Genomic DNA, 15,744 nt, shown 5'->3' with positions numbered 1-15,744 from the left:
ACAACTTGTTACATAATCATCATGACTGTTGTATCAGTTTAACAGTTTATGGGTTGACTTCTTTCAGTTCATTCACTGTTTACATCATGAAGGAAAAAGAAGGCAACAGGCTGAGAAATGAAGCTGTTGTGTGTCTTTGTGGCCACACGGGGGCAGTGCTGCATAAATAGTAGAATCTCTTCCTGGACACTTTTTCTAGACCTCTTTTTAAATGACTAATAAAGACAACAACAAAATGAATTACATCAGGATCTGATATGGTTGTCTTTTTTTGTTGAGCTTTATATATTTCAGAATGCCTAGAGTTTGTTTGTTTCCCATGTTTTGTGATACAGAACATCTCCTCTCAGACGGCTGTTGTCTCATAATGGGTCATTACCTGGTCTGATGGGGTGTTTGTTCCATTTATAAATCAAGTGATTGATTTGTAAAATGAGAGATGGCCTCTGACCTGCTGACTGGTGTCTGATCTTCTCTGCTCCCCTCAAATTTGACAACTACTCAGCTGATGTGATGGTGGACAGGAAGTCACTAAACCTGGGACTCTGGAAACACATTTCTAGGGATAGAAAAGTTAATGTAGATCGTTTCAGGGGATAAATATGAAATGATCGATTTGGTGATTATACTAATATAGTAAGAAAATAATGTATGAAAAAAAGATTTTTTATCTATACACTTAACACTGGCAGTCCCAGGCTTCTACCTTTCTACCTTTAAAACCCGCCACCAGCCAAATGGCTGGTAGGCTTTTAGCTAAGCTTTAGCTTCAGGCAAGTGGAAGCTAAATTGGCTAGTCATTCATATGTAAATTGGGTTGTTACCTGGGAATTCTGGAGGGAGGGGAGTGGGGGTGTGTGGATGAGGGGGTGGGGGAGCTGCTAAAAGCTGTGAACTTCCTTTTGTGTTCGTCTTGATGCATTCTCAATCATCCAGGGAAATAAATCTCCAAAAGTCACCAACTTGGAGTGTTTCAGTTTGCCATCTTAGGGAGAAATCAACACACATGGGTGTATGTCCTTTGTTGCTGAGATTTATTGATAAAAACAGTACAAAAAATCAACCATTTGTACACATTTTTACAAATAATTATAAAAAGTGAGTGAGTACATTTCAACATTTTCAGCAATCACTCACAATCCTGCACTGCATTGTCATCAAACGAAACTGTGCAGAGGTGGAAAATGAGCAAAGGAAGCACATCAACTGAAGAAGCTTCTTGGATCAGAAGTTAAACATCATCCAGAACCTTAAAGAAGTAAAGTCGCTTTCTTTCCAGGCTCCTTAGACAACCATGACCTGGATGACTGAGAACCTACAAACACACATGAGCAGCAGTTTATTTAATGTGGACCTGAGCAGTGCCCAAAACAACAACCAAACAATTTTTATTGAACCCCACTTCAGCCAATCAGCAGTCTTTATCTGTTTCAGCATCAAACACAAACCACACCTTGAAGAGAGGTGACAAATCCACAAACACCTTCAAATGTAAACACACATCACACATGATGAACATGGATCCTAACATAGTTGATACTTTTTTTTGTAAAGCCTGATACTAAATGTATGCAGGCCACCTGAACTGCTTCGTCTCGAGTGCCGCCCACTGGGTTGGTCACTAGAACTGTGTGTTGCCATCACTGGAGCCGTGGTTGGTCTTTTAGATTATTTAGACTGGGACTGTTTTTTGTTGATTAGGCGGCATGGTGTCCTGACGGCTGCCTCTGTTGTTTTTTTTCCCAGGAGGAGGAGAGTGGAGCACAGGTGGACAGCAGCCACGGAGCAGATAGCACGGAGTTTTGGGTGAAGACATGACACAGGAGTCGAGGGAGCTCAAGGGATTATTGTGTTGTCTTATTTACTCCACTGTAAATAAAGAGCACTCTCCATCGCACGAGTCCTGCTTTTGGGTCCTCCTTCCCCACTTCACAAAGACTGAAACTAATTATACAGGTAATAATAAAGGAACCAAAAGTTCACATCTATAGCTTTAAATTTGGACAAATCTGTCAACACAACCATCATGAATAGAATAAAATACAAACAAACACTGAAACTAATGAAAAATTACACATGATATATGAACTGTGGAAACTAACTGAACAATAAAACTCAGAATAAACAAATTCAAACATTATATGAAAGGTATAAACTGATTTGCATCTTATTGATTTGCAGGCTCACTTTGCTCCAGGACTTGACGACTGGCCCAACCCGTACAGTCTTTGTCTCTTAATACTGAATGTTGAAAACTGATACTCATGGACACCTTATTTCAGCCTCTTTACTTTGCATAAGAGACCCAAAGCTTTACATCAACATGATGTTGTCTAGTGGACCAGCACGTCCATTACATGTTTTGCTGTTATTGCTGTTTGTTACGAGTTCAAATATTGAGGGTGAGCACAAAACAATAATGGTCCAGAAGAGCTTCGGTCAAACAATGTTTTTAATGAACACGTGCGTGGGGAGATGAACACTGCCCACAGACAGCATCGATCTCCGCCCAATGATACACAAGCAGTTGTTTTATACCATCAGGGTTTACTTTTATGACGCACCCTCATGCGTCAAGCAGATACAACACAGGCATAAGTTTCAAAACCACAAATGTTCTGTTGACGACTTTGGACACATTTAAAAGGACATCTTCTCCGTCTGGAGGCCAGGTGCTTCCTATTAATCTTCTAACTCTCGCTTATCTCCTGGAACAAACTGTCCCTTAGGCAGACACAATTTTGCAGTCACAAGCTTTTGCAAACTATTATTTGAACTCTTACACCAACAACGCCGTTAAACTCGCCCTCCCAGAAGCCATCGTCCTCGTGGGTCTCTCTGCTCAGGATGGGGATGATGGCGCCTTCTGGGAACGACAGCTCATCTTCCGTTTGTCCCGCGTAGTCGTACAAAGCCTTTGCGAATGAAACTGCAACACAGACAGTGGCAACGAGGGTATTAAACAAAGCAGGAAATCAAAACTCCGATATTATCTGGTGGAGGCGGATCTCACTCCTCGAGTTTCCGTTGACGGAGCCGGTTGGGAGTTCAGTTTCAGGTTCGGTGGAGTTGCTGGAGGACTGGGATCGGGCGTCCAGCGCGGCCAGCGACTGCAGCATGCTCAGCAGGCTGTTGGAGGAGGGCAGCTGCAGGTATTTCTCCGGGACGTAGCCCACCTGTCCGCTACGGTTTCTGGCCTGGAAACACAGACAATGCACACAGACGATGACAACAGCCAAAAATGTTTCAACAGGAAAACTCCTAATGAGAAAAAATAAAGTCAGATGTAAAGAGTAGGGCTGTAACAATATCACTGCATCGTCGCCAGAATTTAATAACAGCCACAAAGAGAATAATAGGAGAGCTTTTGTTCTCTCTTCCTGAATTAACGAGAAATCTAAAATCCTAAACAAGCCTCTGCTGAATTCATGAAGCTTGATTTCATGAACACCGGTGGCCTCCCCTTCCGCTGCTTACTTATTTTCATTCAGATTGAAAACACTCAGAGGTATTGGGATCTCTGTTGGGGCATGCTGTGGGGAATCACAGCACTAAAACTGTCAGGGTCCCTGTGCCTACCCGGTCGGCTCAGTACGGCTACATATGTTTTGTATTCCTTTTTTTATTTTTTTCCTGCTCTCTCCTTTCCCCTCTTTCCCTCCTCCCTCTGCCTGGGCGGAGCTTACCTGCGGGCTCCTGCCCTTGGCCCACGCACCTGTGGCTCATCACGAGTGATCCAGCTCCTTTATAAGACGGCAGCCCTGTGTTTCTCGTCGCTGGACCGTTGCCGACCCTCGTCAGTGTAACCCCAGCTCAATGACTTCAGAAGTGTTTCATAGCGATTTACCTAACTACCCATTCGTGTCTCTGTGTACAGATTCCCTGGACCTACCCCTGTGTTACCCGAGTGAGTGGAGTGTGAGGAGGAGTGGACGGAGAGTGTGCGTGTCTTTCCCGTTCGTGTGTGGACCCCCGGAGCCCGGCTTTCCCCTCACTTTTGTAAATAATCACCTGGTGCATCATAATAAAGACTCTTGTGCTTTCAAGACCTAGAGCCTGCGCGTGAGTCCGTTCAGTCCCGTTGTGACAGAACGGTCCAGCCACAATGGACTCAGCAGGCTCGGCGTCACCCGCCCCAGCCCCGGTCTCGTTGGATGAGCTGTTGCAGCGACACGAGCATATGTTGATGCGGCTCAGTGGAGACGTTGCCGCTTTGTCTCTGGCTCTCGCCCAGCGGACCCCGTTGACTGACTCTCCGCCCCCGCCAGCCTCTCCGGCAGACGAACCCATCCCGGGCGCGAGCGCGTCTCAGCCCGCAAGCGCGGCCCAAACTACACCTGTGGTCGTCGGGCATCAGCCTCCCTCTCCTGAACTGTTTCATGGTGAGTTGGATAAGTGTGCAGGATTTCTCACACAACTCACTTATTTTTTTCGTCAGCAAATTCACTGGTACCCTGGCGATGGAGATAAGATTTCCTTCTTTGTGCAACTGTTACGTGATCGCGCTCTACAGTGGGCCCAGGCAGTGCTACGATCCCACCCCGACATCTCCTACCCCGAGTTTTTGTCTAAGTTTAAGAGCGTTTTTGACAAAGGATCCGAGGCTGCCGCCGCCGCTCAACGCCTGTTAAATCTTAAACAAGGTAGACGCAGGATGTCGGATTATTCTGTCAATTTCTGGGTTTTGGCTGAGCAAACGGGGTGGGGGCAGGAGGCGCTAAAGAGTGCCTTGCTTAATAACATCTGTGATGAATTAAAAGGCGAACTAATAATGCATGACCTGCCTGCCTCTCTTGACTCTCTAATGACTCTGTGCATTAAGTTAGATGATCGCCTTCAGGCTCGCAGAGACCTCCGGGGGCGGGCCTTTCAGGAGCCACGGGCGCTCTTGGGCCCACCAGCGGGGGAATGGAGGGCTAAACCCAGTGCTGCCCACAGTGGCGAGCTAAGCGAGGAAGGCGAGCAGCCCATGCAGCTGGGTCGCTCACGGCTAACACCCGCGGAACGTCAGCAACGCATGGTCTCTGGTGAGTGCCTGTACTGCGGCCGTAAGGGCCACTTCATTGCCACCTGTCCATCTCGACCAAAAGGGGGCGCCCGCCCGTAGTTAAGGGAGTACTGGTGGGCGACCTGTCTAGTAAAAGCTCCCTTCCACGCTTAATGTTACCGGCCAAGTTAACAGTTCACACAAAAACCCATTCTGTGATGGCGTTAATTGACTCTGGCGCGGAACAGAGCTTTATCGATTCAGCCCTCGCGGAAAAATTAGGGGTTGGGTCTGACCCTCTACCTCATCGTTTACATGTCACCGCCTTATCTGGGCAGCGGCTGCCTGATATAACCCATGTCTCAGAGCCCGTGTCACTCACACTCTCCGGCAACCACACCGAGGTTCTAAGCCTATTCGTGTTTAAAGCTCCTCAAACACCGCTTGTCTTAGGTCACCCCTGGTTGCGACAGCATAACCCTCATATCGACTGGAAATCTGAATGCGTGGTAGGCTGGGGAGTGGATTGTCACATGAACTGCCTCCAGGCTGCAACTCCGCCCTCCGCGTCTCCTCCAAATAACCTGTCTGAGCCTCCGGATCTCACCTCTGTTCCACCTGTGTATCACGACTTGGCTGAAGTTTTTCGTAAAGATCTTGCACAATCGTTACCACCTCATCGGCCGTATGACTGCGCCATTGATCTTCTCCCAGGCACCACACTCCCCACCTGTCGCCTTTATAGTCTCTCCCAACCTGAGAGAGCGTCTATGGAGAAATACATCACGGACTCACTGGCAGCAGGCATAATCCGGCCGTCCTCTTCCCCTGTGGCAGCCGGCTTCTTCTTTGTAGAAAAGAAGGACAAGTCTCGCCGGCCTTGCATTGATTACCGCGGCCTTAATAACATTACGGTTAAGAACAAATACCCCCTACCGCTCCTTTCCTCGGCTTTTGAACTTCTGCACGAGACAACGATCTTCAGTAAATTAGACCTCCGCAATGCCTACCATCTAGTTCGGATCAGGGAAGGCGACGAATGGAAAACAGCTTTTAACACCCATCTGGGGCATTTTGAGTACCTGGTGATGCCCTTTGGGCTGACTAACGCCCCAGCAGTTTTCCAGGCCCTCGTGAATGACGTCCTCCGGGACTTTATCAATCGGTGCGCATTTGTCTACTTGGATGATATCCTTATCTTCTCTAAAACAGTGGCGGAGCACGAGACACACGTCAGACAGATTCTGCAGCGTTTGCTGGAAAACAGACTGTTTGTGAAAAGCGAAAAGTGTGACTTTCACGTGGACTCCGTGGCCTTTCTCGGATACATAATAGAGCGGGGTGATCTGAAACCCGACCCGGCGAAGGTCCAAACAGTGCTTACCTGGCCCGAACCCCCAAACCGTCGACAGCTCCAGCGCTTTTTAGGCTTTGCCAACTTCTACCGCCGCTTCATCCGAGATTTCAGTAAACTCGCTCTGCCTTTAACCAGACTCACTTCTCCTAAAGTGTCTTTTCAGTGGGACCAATCCGCGCAGGAGGCCTTCCTACGTCTCAAAGAACGGTTCGCTACAGCACCTATCCTCTGCCAACCCGACCTCCAGCAACAGTTCGTCGTTGAAGTGGACGCATCGGATTCCGGGGTCGGGGCGGTGTTGTCCCAACGGAGGGAGGGTAAGCTCCACCCATGTGCCTTTTTCTCTCACCGTCTCTCCCCAGCAGAGCGCAATTATGATGTTGGAGACCGGGAACTTCTGGCTATCAAGTTAGCACTGGAGGAATGGAGACATTGGCTAGAGGGAGCCACTCAACCATTCATCGTGTGGACAGACCACAGAAACCTTGAGTATCTCCGAGCCGCAAAGCGACTCAATCCCCGGCAAGCGAGGTGGGCTCTCTTTTTCACGAGATTCAACTTTTCAATTACGTACAGGCCCGGGAGCCGCAATGTGAAGCCAGACGCCCTCTCCCGACTGTATGACTCCTCTGAAGCGGAACCCGAGCCAGGTCCGATTCTTCCTGCCTCCTGCTCCATCGGCACGGTGACCTGGGAAATCGAATCTCAGATTAAAGAAGCTCAGAAAACAGAACCAGATCCCGGGACCGGGCCCCCAGGTCAGTTGTTTGTGCCCTCCTCTGTTCGTTCTCAGGTACTGCAATGGGCACACGCCGCCCGGTTCACCTGTCACCCGGGAGTACACCGCACCATACGATTCCTCCAGCGTTACTTCTGGTGGCCCACTTTGGCTCGGGATGCACGGGAATACGTCGCCGCCTGCACGACCTGCGCCCGTAACAAGTCGTCCAACCAACCTCCCTCCGGTTTGCTACAACCGCTGCCCACTCCGGGACGGCCTTGGTCCCACATAGCCTTGGATTTCGTCACCGGATTACCGGCTTCAAAAGGTAACACAGTCATTCTAACCATTGTGGACAGGTTTTCTAAAGCTGTCCATTTCGTTGCCTTGCCCAAGCTGCCTACGGCCCTGGAAACCGCTCACCTCCTCACCACGCATGTATTCCGCCTCCATGGAATTCCGGAGGACATTGTGTCAGACCGTGGCCCCCAGTTCACTTCACGGGTCTGGAGGGAGTTTTGCTCCGCCCTCGGCGCTAAGGTTAGTCTGTCCTCTGGCTTCCACCCTCAGACCAACGGACAGGCTGAGCGGGCGAACCAAGACCTGGAGGCTGCTCTGCGGTGTGTGGTGTCCACAAATCAAACGACCTGGAGTGACCAGCTGCCATGGATTGAGTACGCCCACAATTGCCTGACTTCCTCAGCCACTGGAGTTTCACCTTTTGAGGCGTCATTAGGATTTCAGCCTCCGCTCTTTCCGGCCGTTGAGGGTGACCTCTCTGTGCCATCCGTCCAACACCACCTGCGTAGATGTCGCCGGGTGTGGAGAGCCACCCGAGCTGCCCTCCTCCGGACGACGGCACGTAACAAACAGCTCGCAGACCGCCATCGGACACCGGCTCCTGAGTATGCGGTCGGACAAAAGGTGTGGCTGTCCACCCGCTATGTGCCCCTCCGGGCGGAGTCCAAGAAACTGTCTCCTACTTTTATTGGGCCATTCGAAATCGGTGCGCTTGTGAACCCTGTGTCTGTTCGGTTGAACCTTCCGCGCAACATGCGTGTCCACGACGTTTTCCATGTCTCCCAGATTAAGCCCGTGCTCTCCAGTCCTTTGTGCCCTCCTTCCGGGCCCCCGCCTCCCGCCCGGATCGTTGATGGGCTGCCGGCGTATGGGGTCTCCCGCATTATGGACTCTCGGCGCCGGGGGCTCCAGTATTTGGTCGATTGGGAGGGCTACGGGCCGGAGGAGCGCTCCTGGGTGCCTCGCTCGGCTGTTTTGTGTCGGCGCCTGCTCCGTGACTTCCATCGCCGGCACCCTGGTAAGCCCGGTGGGTCGCCGGGTGGCTCCCGTTGAGGGGGGGGGGGGGTACTGTCAGGGTCCCTGTGCCTACCCGGTCGGCTCAGTACGGCTACATATGTTTTGTATTCCTTTTTTTATTTTTTTCCTGCTCTCTCCTTTCCCCTCTTTCCCTCCTCCCTCTGCCTGGGCGGAGCTTACCTGCGGGCTCCTGCCCTTGGCCCACGCACCTGTGGCTCATCACGAGTGATCCAGCTCCTTTATAAGACGGCAGCCCTGTGTTTCTCGTCGCTGGACCGTTGCCGACCCTCGTCAGTGTAACCCCAGCTCAATGACTTCAGAAGTGTTTCATAGCGATTTACCTAACTACCCAGTCGTGTCTCTGTGTACAGATTCCCTGGACCTACCCCTGTGTTACCCGAGTGAGTGGAGTGTGAGGAGGAGTGGACGGAGAGTGTGCGTGTCTTTCCCGTTCGTGTGTGGACCCCCGGAGCCCGGCTTTCCCCTCACTTTTGTAAATAATCACCTGGTGCATCATAATAAAGACTCTTGTGCTTTCAAGACCTAGAGCCTGCGCGTGAGTCCGTTCAGTCCCGTTGTGACAAAAACAGATCTATATAAATGATATTGCTCACATTTTTATGTATGATTATATTCATTAAAATAAATACCCCATTAAAACACTATATCTGTATATGAAAAGATAATCACCCAAGTAAATATACATAAAATATTGGCTCAACACGTGGAACATTTGCACAATGGCTCACAGGAAAGCCAAACTTACACAATAAACAAAAGCAAAACAGCAACAATGCACAATGTTCCTTCAGGGAAATGATCTGAAAACAACCACACACAAAGTACACAATGACTACACACCAGCAGCTCTGCAGAGGCGTTTATAAAAGAATGACTTCACACAATGATGGGAGCATCCACAGCTGACATTTCTACATTTAAGTAGACACCACTGACCACCCGAAAAATGTCCTCAAAGACTTCTCAAATTTTCTCCCAAAGGTCCAGGAGCAACTTTGTAACAGTCTGTGACAAACAAAGTGAAAATGACAACTAAGTAGCTGGGAGATCATCAAATTAACATTTTATATCCATGACCAGGTCACTCCGCAGATCTCAAACTGATCAAGAGTCCACGAACCGCTGTTAAAAAGCAGAAGCTGACAAACTGTGATCAAACCGGAGCGCTGCTGAGGCAGGATTGGATCACCATCAATCAGGATTTGGCCCAGATTTTCAGTAGCTGCACTTAAGGTATGAATTTAAAAACTGCCTCATTCATGAATTATTGCATTCACAAACTTGGGTGCCATGCCCGCTCACCTGCCTGCCCGGCTGGGTGACGAGAATCTCCCATCAGCCCTTTACGGCTGCGGGGCCAAAAAAGAAGCAGAGAACTGTGTATTTGTACATTTTTTGATTTGTCTGTATGTTCAGCAGAGCTTCTACCACCCAGGCCAACCTGACCTGCCTCAATGCACCGCACGCATTTTAGTTGAATTATTCTAATTCCTGAAGCCACATCAGTTCAACTGATCCCAGAGAAACACTAAAACGTCCAGTAGATAGTCTGTACCGGTGCGAGGTCTTATAAAAACTGAAACTAAATGTTTGTCAAACAGTCTAAGAGCCAGAGAGTGAACTAATACACAAAACAACCAACCCTCAAACATGAGAGTGCATCTGCTACATAACTGTGTTTGTGTTATTTTTGTACCTTGACCCAGTCCTCCATGTCGCCATCATCGATGACCTCCAAGATTTCCTGCTCCTCGATGGTCAGCTCGTCTGGCTGAGAAGCCTGCAGACAGACAAACACGTTCATTCAAATTAAAGCTGCGATGTAACAGTTTAACCATCTTCATTTCACCCGTGATGTATATTTTTTCAAATACCGCCACACTGGTGAACGGACAAAAATGCTCACTGTGGCTTCAATAACATCAGCCAGAACACTGAAGAAAACACTGAGACCATGCCTGCATTTATACCACACTTTACTCAGGACTCAGGTAATATAAAACAACTAATACTCCAAAGCAGCACAAAACTCAGACTTAAACTAGAATTTCTGTACAAATTCAAAGAGCAGGTGTTTTAAACCTGGACACAGAATCATTAGTGCCACAAAGTTTGGGAAAGTAAATCTAAATGGGGGTTAAACACGACTGGAACTGATTAAAAACAGCCAAAACAAAAAGTGGCTTCACTTCAAAGTCAGAATTATAACTGGTATCCCAGTATTCGCTGCCTGTCTGTTGTCAGACACATTTGTGTGACCATAAATACCACTTAAGTGGGAAAAGGAACTTCTGGTCATCTCTGCTTGGACTGCTGACTCAAGTGTCAAAAAATGATTTGATAGAGGAACTTGTATTGGAAAAAAGAGGAGCAGGGTATTGATCCCTGTTGATTTACCCGTCAGTCTACAGTCATACCTTTACCTATGACTAAAATCTGACACAAATGAGCATCTTCTGAAGGATGTCACCAGTCCTTCACCTGGTGACATGTTAAAGATCCACGTCCAATCCAAATATTTAATTAAAAGTGGAGGTTGTGCATTTATTTAGGAAGATAAACAGTCTGATAAAGTCGGAACAAACACGAGCTGGAAATAGTCCCACGGTGAGGAAATGAGACGACACATCTGTAAATAAAAACTAAAAATGGGAAATAATCTAAGTTTCCTGTGCAGGGAAAGGAGTACAGTACAAAGTTCACTGTTCTGCCTTCAGGCTCATAGTTCAGACTAACAAAGATAAAGACCAATCACGCAGGACTTATTATGTTTCCTGCTTTGACTTCTTACCCAGACTGTTCCATAATGTGTGTGCAGCACTTTTGTGATTAAAATCTATTTAAATTAGTTGTTTATTTCAGTGCAGACAGATTATTGACACTCAAACAATGGAGCTACTTTGTCTGTTACTTAAAATTTTTTAGAAAATTAGAACATTTTTTCCTGCTTGTGTATCAATTTAGAGGAAAGGTCATCACCCAGCTTCTCAAGCTTCATACTCCAGTGATCATGAATGTCTAAAAAAAAAAAAAAAATCTTTTCTGCATCTGGTATTGTTGAGATGTTTAACTCTGGACCAAAAAGGTGGATCTGCTCTGCCTAAAGCCGCTTTGAGCATCAAGGTCCTGAGCCGAGTCCAGTCCGGGCTTTTGTGGCCACGGCCAGCTCAGCTTTCAGGATGCCCGTGAGCTGCTTGTTCCACTCGTCTGATTTTGTATTGATTGTTGTCTAAACAAATTAATCTGTCATCTGTTGAGCTTTGTTCCACTTCTCAACAATCTCCTCTGATCTGTGTTCATTACAGCATTTTACCTGTGGTTTCCAACCTGTGCAGTTCAAACCTGAAGGATCCACATTTCACTTCACTTTTCTGTAGAAATTGATTTTCCGGTAAACTGATTAACACCTCCTGCCAACTAAATTAGTCAAACACGAACCTTATTTTATGCTACAAAATTTGTATTAAAAGCAACCCAAACACTTTGAGATTTGGATTTTAATAGTTTCAAAAATTATTCTTCAAGTTTTACTTGAACATTTTAGAGAAATCATGTTAAGTTCTAAATTTTTAAGGTTGGGGATTTCATTCCATGCATAATAAATACGAGTTTATTTTCCCCAATAATCACTAAAAGCAATCGCATGTGATATTTTATGCATTTAATAATGAATAAAAAGAGAAAAACATCAGTATTTACCGTACTGCTTGCTGGAACGCCATGTTCTTCTGCACAAACAGCTGCTGTTGAAACTCCTGCAGAACCTGCATGCGTTTCAAGGGAACAGACAAAAATATACATATATACTTATTTAAGGTTTATCACAAGCTTACAAATCAGCCCATGTCTAAACCTGCATAATTAACACTTAGTAAAGCCTTTAGGGTTCAGGCTTGCTCCCTATTTAGTTTTAATTTCTTGCCCACATTTATTTCTATTTAAAATTAACTTTGAAAAAAAAAAGACCTCCAGCTGAATGAATTGTGGCCAGTGATCCGTGTAGCTTTGGGCCATATTTATAATTTTTTATTTTCCATTACTCTGTCAGTTTATTTCTGTTGTATTAAGTTATGTGATTTGCTTATAAAATGAACCCAAATCAGCTTTTTATTATTTTAAACAAGTCAAATAAAAGAAAACGCCAATAACAATTAAGAGAATGACCATAAAGCCGTTTCTGGTTACTATCAGCTGATCTGAATGCTGATGACCACTCTGGTGTTTGTGGTCACAGCCTGACATTAAAAACGTATCACAGGCTCGAGTTCACCGCCTGCCTATTTTCACACAGACTATTTTTAACTCTCCAGCTGCTGAAAGCTTAAAGAGACAGTTAACAAATTACATAACATATCACTGTAAGTAACACAGGTGAAGGTACAAACAGTTTTAATTCTAATTTCAGGTTTTTTCTAAAGCCAGCTAAAGCAGCCGGGGACTGGACCACAACCTGGACCACAAAGCTCTCTGCCCACCCGAGGGAGGACGAAGTACCTGTGTGGATATTTTAAGCTGAACTCATGGGGCACAGCTATTAGCTGTTCTGGAAAACAAAGAAACCTCCCCAGTACTGGTCCCAGGCTAGTAACTTTGGTCTTTTGAATTGTACTTAAGTTTGGCCCCTCATCAAGAACCAGTTGCCTTGGGGAGACCATACCAGGGGACAGCATAGCTTCTCCTCCTCAACTGCGATCATTCACAGAAAGGAAAGGAGCCAGTGTAGGTGGTTTGACTGGCATCTGAAATAGGAGGCCTCCAGAATGTCTCCTAGACGAGCTGGTAAGGGCAGACCAAACACACACTGGACACATTATGTATCTCGGCCGGCTCGCCGTGGTATCCCAGTATTCGCTGCCTGTCTGTTGTCAGACGCATTTGTGTGACCATAAATACCACTTAAGTGGGAAAAGGAACTTCTGGACATCTCTGCTTGGACTGCTGACTCAAGTGTCAAAAAATGATTTGATAGAGGAACTTTTATTGGAAAAAAGAGGAGCAGGGTATTGATCCCTGTTGATTTACCCGTCAGTCTACAGTCATACCTTTACCTATGACTAAAATCTGACACAAATGAGCATCTTCTGAAGGATGTCTGACCTCTGCCTTAGAAACACGATGAAGAGCTGAGTTATTTGGAAAGCTACTCGTTTACACCGAAAGGCACCAGAGTGGCGGCTCACTGTTCTCCAGGAAGAGCAGAAGTAGGTGGCTGGGGAGGGGGACGTCTGGGCATCATGACCGGACTCAGATAAGCAGCAGAAAATAGATGGAAGGAAATCAGGTTTAGTAATATCAGTTTTATATTCTTTAATCTTGTACACCGTATAAATGCCTAACATTTTAATCAGGCTTCCTGTAGAAACAAGATGCTGCTGCGTCTCTGCTCACATGGAGAGGCAGAGGTTGAGGTTGTGTGTGAGAAATATATTACTATGAATTACAAGGCTAACAATTACACCAAACTGCCAGGCTTGACACCATCTGAAAAGTAAAATGAGCATAAAATGAGCAGCTTACCCAAGCCAAGTTAAATAGTATCCCACAAGTAGCTCATTTTACTTTTGCTCCCCCAACTTATTTAATCAACCAGCCACAGTGTGGAGCTGACATTCCAATCAAGCTTAATCAAACAATTAAGCTCTCTCTTTCATAGATATAAATAACTGCTGCTAGCTATGACGTTTAAGGAGTGAATAGTGAACTTCTTTTAATGGTGTGTTTAATTAATTTTATTTAATAACTTGTGACCTTTGAGTCCCTTCCTTGCAAGAATTATGGCCAATGACGGAAATGTATGTATTACATTTAAGATTGGAAAACAATATCAATGCCACAAACGTGAGTTGTCATATACATCTATGAGTTAATCTGCACAACCGTGTGCACATGTGCTCTGTGCATGTACACACACAAAGAATTGACCTTCGTTCCTTAAATTTGTAGCATTGCCTCTGTGCTGACTGATGGTGCTCAGTGGCTTTTGCTTCTTGCTTTTAAATCAGATGTCACTCTCAACATAAACACAAGCTACAGCAGCCAAGCAGTCTTAGCTGAGGAAACAAAGATACATTTCCTCATTTAATGTAAAATATTGTGGTGATGTTATGTTATATTAGGCAGGCAGCTGCCCAAATAACACTGTGACAATCAAAAGTATATCTATTTTGAACGCCTCAGCTGGAAAAATTCAAAATGGTTTGTAAAGTTGGCCACAGGTCTGTATGTAAATGGGAGTTAAAACATTGCTTCATATTTGGATATGTATGATGTTAGTGTTTCTAAAATACTAAAAAATGTGTTTATTAACAAAGTAAACTAAAAATAGACATTATTAAACTTTATACTTTTAACTACAGAATTGAACATAATATGAGATAATGTGTTTCCACTGTGGGAATGATGGATCCAATGACAAATAACTTTCAGATTAGTAAAGCTATATTTTTAATCTTTCTAGTTTTCCATTTCTATTTAGATGATTTATATTTATATTTAAAAGGAACAGGATCATAACAAAATAACACCACTGCAAGTGTAACAAAAATATGTTGAAATCAAATGGTATGTTATTTGAAATCAATATGAAACAATGACACATGCATTTTATCCAATTTTTTTATTTATTTAATTTTTCCCAATTGTCCAAATTAGTCTGTGATTTGCCTTATTGTCCAACAAATCATATTTATATACAAATATATGTGACTCTCAAATATGATTTAAATGGATCATTCCTCACTTGATGACGAATTATCCATTTAAATATTTGCAGAGTCCTAAACTTGATGCCAGTGAACTTATCAGCGGTTGGTTTTAAGAAAAAAAGCCCAAAAAATCCCCTATGAGCAAGCACTTGGCGACGGTGGGGAGGAAAAACTCCCTTTTAACAGGGAGAAACCTCCGACAGAACCAGGCTCAGGAAGGGGTGGCCATCTGTCGCTGCTGAGTGGGCTTAAAATGTTCACTGTCCATCCTCCTTCTGACAGGAACTTCCTACAGACCAGGTATGAAGGATGCCTGAGTGGATATACAAAACTCACAAGTTCCTGGCTCTCACGGCTCCTCTGCAGAGGGTTAGTCGAAGAAGGAGGGGCATCGCGAGGGGCGTCGGGGGACGGGGGACTGTGCCTCACTGCCCTCCCCTTCTCCAAGAAACCCGTCTTCAACCGAGCCGAGAGAGCCGGGAACTTGTGAGGTGTGCATGTCCTGGTGAGCCTCCACCGTTTTATGGGTGGGTGCAGCCTCGACTGTACAGAGACAGACCAGACCAGCTGCACCACACAGACACTTCAAACCTGATCTGTGGACAATAAACAGACACACACAGACAGACAGACACAC

General features: G+C 45.7%; 1 protein-coding gene across 1 annotated transcript in view; it reads right to left on the bottom strand.

Annotated features, from left to right (window-relative positions):
- Nucleotides 1-1,011: 1,011 nt before the first annotated feature.
- The window catches only part of LOC146572117 (F-BAR and double SH3 domains protein 2-like), a 15,713-nt gene continuing 980 nt past the window's right edge, over nt 1,012-15,744 (bottom strand). The window contains exons 1-5 of the mRNA XM_085276110.1: nt 12,103-15,744; nt 10,100-10,183; nt 3,014-3,197; nt 2,784-2,929; nt 1,012-1,315 (exon numbers count right to left, since the gene is read on the bottom strand). The exon at nt 12,103-15,744 is cut by the window's right edge and continues 980 nt beyond it. Of these exons, the coding sequence (XP_085132236.1) occupies nt 1,232-1,315; nt 2,784-2,929; nt 3,014-3,197; nt 10,100-10,183; nt 12,103-12,204 (600 nt within the window). The 5' untranslated portion in view covers nt 12,205-15,744 and the 3' untranslated portion in view covers nt 1,012-1,231. The remainder of the gene's footprint in view (nt 1,316-2,783; nt 2,930-3,013; nt 3,198-10,099; nt 10,184-12,102) is intronic.

The sequence above is a fragment of the Mchenga conophoros genome, linkage group LG6 (genome assembly GCF_057382185.1).
Source record: "Mchenga conophoros isolate Kocher_MC1m ecotype Shallow Benthic linkage group LG6, M_conophoros_male_GT1.1, whole genome shotgun sequence".
Taxonomy (NCBI): domain Eukaryota; kingdom Metazoa; phylum Chordata; class Actinopteri; order Cichliformes; family Cichlidae; genus Mchenga; species Mchenga conophoros.
The sequence above is the reverse complement of the archived record's forward strand: the minus strand, read 5'-3'. Positions and strand labels throughout refer to the sequence as shown.